The 9,365-nt window shown below is 39.1% G+C and overlaps 1 protein-coding gene across 1 annotated transcript; it reads right to left on the bottom strand.

Annotated features, from left to right (window-relative positions):
- Positions 1–807: 807 nt before the first annotated feature.
- Positions 808–8,721, bottom strand: LOC118754173 (cyclin-T-like). The gene is made up of 8 exons (XM_036489039.1): positions 8,283–8,721; positions 7,980–8,201; positions 7,565–7,893; positions 7,455–7,500; positions 7,244–7,334; positions 6,711–7,179; positions 4,274–5,500; positions 808–1,922 (listed from the first exon to the last, which is right to left on the bottom strand). Exons 2-8 carry the CDS (start codon positions 8,165–8,167, stop codon positions 823–825), a joined length of 3,450 nt encoding a protein of 1,149 aa, XP_036344932.1. The 5' UTR covers positions 8,168–8,201; positions 8,283–8,721; the 3' UTR covers positions 808–822.
- Between the last annotated feature and the right edge of the window lie 644 nt (positions 8,722–9,365).

The following is a 9,365-nucleotide window of genomic DNA, read 5'->3' as shown; positions in this document are numbered from 1 at the left end:
TTAAAGCGTTTAGGAAACCCATTACCACACTGATTAGTTTTTTTTTTTCATATTATACTTTTATCTCAGAATATATATATGTATTATTAATCCAGCCATTCTGATTATCTTGGCAACTATTTTATGTGTGTATTTGTATGACTGTGTAGTAAATAAAAATCTCAAAAAAAAAACCTTCTGCTTAGCCCCATGTGAGCACAAAATTTGGATTAGTGATAGAATGCATGGAAACAATGTAGAGTAGTATTGAATGTAGGTATTAAGGCTCAGTTAGTTTTTGCTTGTGCTCAAATCAACGAAACCAACACTCTAATCAATTTTTGTTATGCAAGTGTGTCACGCCGACTTGTATGAAGGTATTAGTTGTTTTCTGTTTTTTTTGTCAAAGTACAGCAGTATGTATTTTTGTTTTACAAGCATTCACATTACATAGTGTAACTCGTAATCTTGTAATTTAAAAATTGTATGATATGTTCTACCTCATAGTACAGTATTAGATGAATGTAAATGCCTACATTAATTGTGAATGAATATGTTGTGCAGAGTTTCGTATCACGAAAAGACCCCTTGTTCGTAAACACAAACTGTCGCATTACTAAAAAAAAATACAGTTTTATTCCTATACTATACTTGATAAAAATTCCCAATTTTCGCATCTACATACATAAGTCCTCCTAATTCGACATTTAATTGTTTTCGCGCATACTGGCCATTTCCATCAATTATCGTTTAGTAATAAAGGGAACTGTTGCTTTACAGTAATGTGGTTACGAACATGGGGAAAATGTTAGTTACACTTGACACCATTTAACAATTTTTTAATCATACGTATGTATGTATGCTTACCTTGTTGGGGTTTTGGCTCTTTGACGTCATATTTGTTGTTGGTGGCAAATGTGTTAGCAGCGGCCCACCCGCTCCGCCTTGTACTGTTGATGTCGAATGAAATGATCCACTTCCATTCGACTTAACAATTTCATTGCTACCCCGTTTTTTCTCCTTGTCCCGATCCTTGTCACGGTCACGATCTTTCTTTTTACCACTACTACTACCACTATTACTATGCGACGTTGATACCGACGCGTTATTTGGTGTCACAAAAGACGAGTAAAAGCCTGTTGTCGGCTGCGCCAGCGCATGCACTTGTTGTGAAGACGAATGTGTTGCAGAGTCGGTCGCATAGTTTTCCAATTTATCCTTACTAATTTTGATCTTCAACGCTGGAGCAGGGTGCATGATAGCACCGCCTCCATCTGCATTATGGTTAATGTTGCCACAACTACTGTTCACATCGCTTATTATACGATCTTTCGGTATTTTTATCTTTAAGGATTCCGCACTACCTTCAATTTTATCTTTGGATATTTTAATCTTTACATGCTCCGAGCTGTCTAATTCACCCCGATCCCGCTCCTTATGTTTGTCTTTATCCTTTTTATGTTTCTTTCGTTCTTCGCGATCTTTCGACTTATCCTTATCCTTCTCTTTATGTTTATGCTTGTCTTTTTTCTTTTTCTTTTCTGCCTTACTGCTTCCTGACTCATTAATTTCCATAGACGAGGGTTCAGTGCCACTACTTAAGCTTGTAGATTTTAAAGAAGTCTCAGCTATCGGAGCAGCCATTGTCGAAGCAGCTGTCGCAGATGGTTCAAAAAGTTCAGCTGGTGGTTGCAGACTAGGTGCTCCCAATTGCTCCGTTTTTAGGAGAGCATTGGAAGTGCAAAGACTTTCTTTCAATAAACTCCTTACCAGATCAGGATTCGTTTCTATTCCATTTACGACATGTAGCTTATTAGTGTCACTTGTTTTTAGGTCATTATAAGAAGACAATGAAGTTTGAGTATCAAGTTTGCGTATTTTACTTTGCTCATCATCCTGTTTGTAGGCACCTTCATTGGGACGTTTAACAGCAGCATTTATAGCTGTGAAAATCGTGAAAAATCAATTTACAATGAAATTACCATGATATCATGGAAAATACTAAATTCATATATACATACGTATGTAGTCACTTTTGAGTGATATACATATATTTAATAATTCTTTTCAATAAAATAATAATTGACACAGCCTTAACCATAACTGCCTCTGGCAGAACTATCCTGGAAGCGCTGAACTTGTCAAAGGTTTTAACATAGTTTGCCATTCCATGCCATAATAAAGCACTCCGGACAGCGGGTGTGTTCAGAAATGCATCAAGCCAAAACATCAGACGCATTTATTTCTAAACTATAGTTGATTGAAATGTCCAATATGCGCAACCAGGGTTGAATGCCTAATTGGAGCTTAGTTGCGTAAATAAGGCATTTCTATCAGTTATAGTTTAGAAGTAAAAGAGACTGATGCTTTGGCTTGATGCACAACACAATGCTGACCAAGCAGTTCCTGGTCGGCTGCTAACAATGCGAGCAAACGAAAATCACTGTTGAAAGCAGAACCTCTTCCTAGACACATCAGTCGCTATGCAGGTAGGCAACCAATGACATTCATAGGGCTGGTTTCTCCAACTCAACTTAACTTAGTTTAGCCACTTTTTGGACATAAGTCAAAAGTTAGCCTACGTTTTACATAGCTTATTCTTGACTAAGTCAAGAAAATTGGCTTAACTAAGTTAAGTTGAGTTGGAGAAACCAGCCCATAGAGAATCGAACAGAGAAGAGGAGACATTTAGAGAGGACTGATTTTCTACCGCGAATCACCGCACTGTGTGTCATTTCTTTTTCATCTGCGTGGATCCTTTATTTTGTTTATGGCTGTGAGCTGAAAGGAGCAGCAAAAGCCCTGTTGTTGTTGTTGTTGTTGTAGCGGCTACTAAGCTCCGTTCGGGGCGGTTCATCCATCAACGTTGTCGTCTATTTCAGCTAGGGGGAGGCCCAGGAAGTGTGCTACTTCCAAAGGGGCTGTCCATAGGGACAGGGGCGTTAGCTGAGTGGGGTTCTCAGGGCATGTGAAGAGGTGCCGGGAGTCATGTGGCGACTCTCCACATGCCGGGCATTGGTTGGGCACATCCTCGTTGATTCTGCTCAGGTAGCTGTTGAGCCTGCTGCAATAGCCGTAGCGAAGTTGGGCTATTGTAGTGCGGGTCTCCCGAGGCAGACAAAGTTCTGTCCCGTCCACGTCCGGTGGTTGTGTGCCTAGAACGGCATTCACAGGGCGGGAGTCTACATAACTTGAGACTGATTCCCTGTGAATGCCGTTCAGGGCTGTCGGTAGGTTGACGTGTCCAGAGGTTGTTTAATATACCTCTGGACTTCGTCTGTCAGGGCAAAAGCCCTGAAAAGGGCTGGTGGGCTAAGACCGGACCACAACCATGCCGACCCGCCTTGACTTTCGACCCTGTCAAGCAGTTATCTAAGTAACACCCGCGCCCAATTAAAAGCAAAGGGACGGGCAAATAATATTCCAGCTGGCAACGGAATCTGAGAAAGTGTTTTTTTTGGAACGATCTAAGAAAATGTTTTTTTTTCGGGTTCGTATCTGGCAAAGGCCTAGCACTCCAGCATCAGTCCTCAAAAACTCTTTGGGAATGTGTATGCTGTTGACAACAACAACAATGGAATCTAAGAAGTATGGGTGGAATCACATCCAGTCAACTCCAAGGCCAAGAGGGCTGCAGGAAAACTCCGAAGCATCGATACTAGAGAATGAACAGAGGCATAACCAAAGCTAATTCAAAAGACCTAGGATTATCCTAATTTTGCCTGTGTATTTTTCAGCGGAATCGCTAAGTGCGGACGCCTTGACAACTCTCCACGAGGCGATTATGAACGTAGTTATTCCCACGACCAAGGATTGCCACTTCCACAGCACTCTCAAAAACTGTTGGAAAAGTTTTATGCTGTTATAACAACAGCGAGGCCAGCAGAGCTGCCTGACTATTAATGAAAATGGCCGCGCAACAACCTATGGTTATAGCCCAAATCACGCTATTGCTGCCTCGGCAGTTAAAAAAAAACGGCGTAGGCCCCGAATAATCTAGGCATTGAATTGTTTACCTCTTGTGTAGTCAGTATCAGCCCAATTCTGAATACTCCCGGGGAGTTCGTTCTCCAGGAATTTGTATCACCCGAGAAAGAAATCCTCAAAGGGAAAACAGAGAAAACTCCCAGGGAGTATGGTTTTTAATTGAATTTATATTTTAGCTCCAGCTCGCAGATAGTTTTTTAGCTGGGTAACCCTGATCTGAACCTACGGAATTAACGTAGCTTTGTGGTATGCCTATAGTCATAAGTATAGTATCTATAAAAATATTGACATTTCTAATTACACTTACCAGTAAGATCACCCATAATGTTGGATTCCACTTTCTTTGGCATGCTTATCTTTAATGGCTGCTGTTGCTGCAACTGTTGGTGGAACTGGGATTGAGGTGCGTTAGGTCGCACACCCATTATCATTGACCCAGTTAAATCCATACCCGCATGTGGTCCTCGATTCCGTTCCTTTTTAATGGATGAAACACTGACGTCCATGCTTTTCTCTCGCTCTCCGTCCTTATTTAATGGGAATTTGTAATTATATGCATCGCCCGCAGTGGGTGGTGGAACATTAGTATTAACATAATTATTTCCGCCAATTATTTGTTGCGGTTGTTGTGGCTGTAGTTTCTCACTCCAATCGGGACTAAACAAAGAAGCTTTCGATTGATTAGCATTCGTTGGCTGTTGTAATATCGCATGCACTGACGGCATCTGAGTGGTATTGTTATCTTCGTTGCTTGAAGCCTCTGGCGGCCGAATGTTCAAATAACTGGCGGCAGGATGAGTTTGTGTATGTGGAGCTGGTTGGGACTCGTGAGTGCCAGTGCTATATGCTGATTCAGGTGGAATTGATGGTTGTTTTCCATGTTGTTGAAGATGGACGGAAGCAGGTTTTGATAAATCGTGCTTGCTGCTATTGCTATTGCTACTCTGGCGTGTATGCTGTGATTGATAACTACCTAATAATGGGACACTTCCAGAGCCATTATTAATTCCATAACCACGCTGGCCATGCATTAAGTTACGGGGCAAATCTTGGCCCATATCCAACTTATTTTGTGCCTGTGGAGCGTTACTACCATACTGTGACATAGCTGACATAGAAGAAGGTGGGAATAGTTTATTACTGTTACTACTGCTACTGCTGCCGCTTTTGCCTGGTTCGGTCATTTTGACAGTAGTCTGCTCTTTCTGCAGAACTCGATTCGATTCTTGCTTTTGTGAGACTTTGTGTCCAGAATGAGGTTGTGATGGTGCGGTGTGGGGATACGAACTTATAAGATTACTCTTTTCACGAGATTTGTGATAGTTAACATCCAGTTGGTGGCCTTGTAAAGTCTGCCGCGGTAGATTTTGACCAGGTATGCTACTTAATGATCGCCCGCTAGATGTCGAAAGGCTTGATCGTGATGAATTGCCCGCAATCAGAGGTTGCTGATGTCCCTGAGACGGTTGCGTATGATCACGTGGGCGGCTAACAACGCCAGAGAACGGTGGTTGCTTGTGACTACTTTTATGGTCTAAAAATTATAAATATATATTTGAGTTTAACGCATACTAGTTGAGTCTTTGTTTCAGCAATACAATAAAAAAAGAAAGGAATTTAACACAACAAGTTGCATTTCATTAAAATATGAGACCAGTGAAACTTATTAGATGAGAAACTGGTATTTGCCACGAGCTACTAGAAGGAAAAACACGAGCTACATCAGTTCAAACTTCAGTTTCTACTGAAAAATTAATCTCCTTATACGAAAATTCGTGGAACGATTTCATGTTAATTTCTACAAATAAATGTTTGTTATCACAAATTACGCTCAAGAAAAATTTCGAGTAAAGCTTGTGTTAGTTTTAGCCATTTTATAAGGAGTGTTTTACTCTGTCTTTACTACTAAGTGTAACTCAAAGTGACTTCAGAGTAGCTTGTGTGATAAAACTGGTATGTATTTAAAGCAAACTTTTGGCGTTGCGCTATGCCTGTTTTATTTTAACCCTTTTTATTCATATGTAGCAATCAGAAGAACATGGGTCCACTACAAAAACTGTTGTTTCCACTTTTCATTAAAGAAGAGTATTTATATTATATTTCATGTTCCATTTGAATATGAATTCATAGAGGTGTGTACAGTCAAACTTCCATAATTCGGATCACCATTACAGTACCTCTCATCTACTAATACGCAAACACATATGTACCTAGCTTATTATTTTTTTTACCAAATCTCTTTGAAGGATTCACTGCATTGACCTTCAATAATTATTATTCCTATATGTTTTTGTTTTCAGCTGGTGAAGCCCATTTATACGAATTTTGTCCACACTTTTAAAAGCTGTTTTTTTATCCTTAAATAATGAAATTGAGTTCGCTTCGACACCACATTTATCAACCACTCTCTTTTGGGAAAATTTGCGATATTTCGTTCAACCTTTCAAACTCTTTATCATTCCATGTTGCCACCACTGATAAATAAATCCGACTAAATAAACGCTTTTGAGACACAATTTAGTTCGAGTTATGTAAGATTGACTGTATTTTTGTATATGGCTTTTCTTTCAAAGTTTTAAATTCTATGAAATGCTTGCACACATCCGATTGAATTCATATAGAAGGGATTCAATGATGTCTAAAACGTATCCCACTTATTTGTATGTTCAGCCGTTCAACGGTTATTTTAATTGGTTACTCAAAGAATATTCCAAGAAATAGTAATTTTACTTGAAAATTCTTACCAAGAACATCGGATGACGGAAAATTGATTTTCGAGTGGTGGGATGAAGAACTGTGGTGTGAGCGATGTTGGCTGGAATGCAACTCGCTTTTTCGTGACAGTTGTGTCTGTGGTGGAGGAGGCGGCAACAATGCGGGCGACTGCTGATGTGACTGTTCCACGCCAAGAGAACTTGTAGAATATGACTGATTGCTATTACCACCACAGCTGCCGCCACTACCAGGTGTGTCATGCGCATACATTTTCATCATATCACCCATTTTCCACTCTTCTTTCTTATCTTTACTATTAATTACACGATTGCTAGCATTTTGAGCAAGGGCTTTTATCGAGTTTAATTTGGATTTCAGGCGGGATGGACTTTTCTCGTAAATGGCTATAAATTCATCAGTCAATTGCTTCAGTAAATCCATGGTAACAGTTTTATCAACATAATGGAACCAGTGTTTGCCTTCCGTTGATTGCGGAATCTGTGTTCGATTTTAAATACTTTTAGTATTTTTAAATGTGTTTGAAACGGATTCCTTTTCTTACCTCCCAACGTGACCACTTGCAAGCTAAGTAAATACAGAAACAAGCTACCACTGTCGGTTTGTATTGCAGGCACATAGACGTCAGATGAAGACTATAAAATAAACGAATTAGATGGTGTCCAAAAATGATAAATGATTTAACAAATTGGTTTCGGTAAGATACACTATAGCATAGTACAATAAAATATAGATGAATTTTCAAAAACACCGACCTGTTAGAAGCCAGAAAGTATGAAGTTTGTGCTAAATCCTTGCAAGCTGCATATAAAAAATTTACAAATTAACTTTCCAGTACTCAAAAAAAAAATATAAATTTATTTACCTTTGACCAAATGGCATGTCTTTACGACGTGCGTATGCGGATGGTCAATTGCTACATCAAATCCAAGAGTTTGTAATAGAACATTTTCATTAAAGACCAGCTCCTGTGCCTGTTCAATATAATAAGCGTCCGTGGTGGAAGACGTGGGCTGGCTAAGGCACTTGTTAGCAGCCTTGATAACATGTTCAAGTTTTCGAGGTTGCTCTTCAACCTTAGCAGCTAGGAATAAACTCGCTGCCGCAATGTTATTGCGGTGGAAATGCGTGAAAGAATGGAACGCATAAAAGCGATGCATATACACAATGGCAGTGTTGATGCAAAGTTGAGAGCTGTAACCGCAAAATAATAAAAAAATAATAATTGTACAGCTTTTGTAGCTACTTTCAAAACTACTGCTGCAAAATTTGGCACTTACACCTGTAGACGTTGTCCCATTTCTTGAATAAGGTAAGCAGTCATTTGTCTATAAGATAGTTCCGTATCAGCATCGATTCCTTGTCTACGACTTGGAGAGTTCGTAAGCTGTTCGGAGTTAAAGTACCAATGGGAGTCTTTTTCCTTCTCACCGGACCCAGATCCAGTCGACGTACCGCCGCTACTCATTTTGGCCACAAATTACTATTGGGAGAGGAGTTAACTATTTTTTAATTCGATTTAATGTCCACCATAGTCTTTTTCATAAAAGTATTTACAACAAAAACTCAACCTCGGAACTTACCAGATGCACTACAACTCCTGAAAACGTATTCGTGTGTGCGTGTGACACAGCACAGCACTTCTGGATGTGGAGTTAACCAGAGTTAAACACTAGGCGCCATTAAACTTGCATTTCAGTATTGGAGCACAAGATTTGGAGTCTTTTTCGCTAAATGCAAAAACCATCAAGTGGAAAGGGAGGTGTGTGAGGAGAACAATTATGAACAAAGTCGTCACAACTTCCTCGAACCGAAGTCAGTGTTATTCCATTGGTATGTGTACTTCTGTGACTGTGCTAGAAAACACGATAATAACTGCACTATTTAACTCTCGGCTTCGAGAAAAATAATGTTATTTCAATGAATAGACACTTCGCTTTACACTTTTAGCAAAATTTTGTTAAAAATAGGAACGAAAATTTTCACGAAACACGAAAAGAAATTTTTTCACGAAACACAGGGATGCTGATGTATTGATGCTGCCATATCGAATCGTTAGACAGCACTTGTATTGTTTATCAGTTTGAGCCTTTTATACTAGGGAAAGTGGCTTACTAAATTCATAAAATGATAAAATTTATCGCTTTTGTTTGCGGAAAATACTTTTTATATTTAAATTTTTATTTAGGGACAGATCGAAAAACTTTTTTTTGGTAATAACATTTAAAACAACAATATATGGCAACTTTAAATACAAACACATGTCAATAGGGTGGCAGTGGAGAAAAATACGTCTAGAATTGCCATCACTTAAATATGTTTCGTGGAGAGTTGATAGTCCCAACTCTACACCATTTTATTCCGGACGAATTCATAGAAAATAAGTAATGGCAATGCGGAATACATCGAATATACCAACCCTTTAGCTGTGGAGAAACTAAAAAATCTGGTTCGAACTATCCCAAATTTATTTGACGCAAGTAAAAACTAACGAAGGAATAAGAGGTTAAAGTTGCATTTTTTGAGTACAAAGTAAGAAGTTCTGCACAAAATAATTTTGGTATAGTTGAAATCAGCGTAAAATGTACTATCGATTTGCATTTTTAGTTTTGCCAAACGCTTGGTACACTCGATGTGTTCCGGAAATGATTATTAAATTGACGTTT

The sequence above is a fragment of the Rhagoletis pomonella genome, unplaced genomic scaffold (genome assembly GCF_013731165.1).
Source record: "Rhagoletis pomonella isolate Grant_MI unplaced genomic scaffold, Rhpom_1.0 Rhpom_scaffold_03488, whole genome shotgun sequence".
Classification (NCBI taxonomy): domain Eukaryota; kingdom Metazoa; phylum Arthropoda; class Insecta; order Diptera; family Tephritidae; genus Rhagoletis; species Rhagoletis pomonella.
The sequence above is the reverse complement of the archived record's forward strand: the minus strand, read 5'-3'. Positions and strand labels throughout refer to the sequence as shown.

What these genes read in the sequence shown, in the direction of transcription:
- LOC118754173 (XM_036489039.1), bottom strand. Translation starts at nt 8,167, where the DNA reads ATGAGTAGCGGCGGTACGTCGACTGGATCTGGGTCCGGTGAGAAGGAA. An exon ending in ATGGGACAACGTCTACAGGT is followed by an intron (nt 7,894 to 7,979) that starts GTAAGTGCCAAA and finishes TTGCGGTTACAG; the next exon opens with CTCTCAACTTTGCATCAACA. An exon ending in CATTATGGGTGATCTTACTG is followed by an intron (nt 1,923 to 4,273) that starts GTAAGTGTAATT and finishes CGATTTTCACAG; the next exon opens with CTATAAATGCTGCTGTTAAA.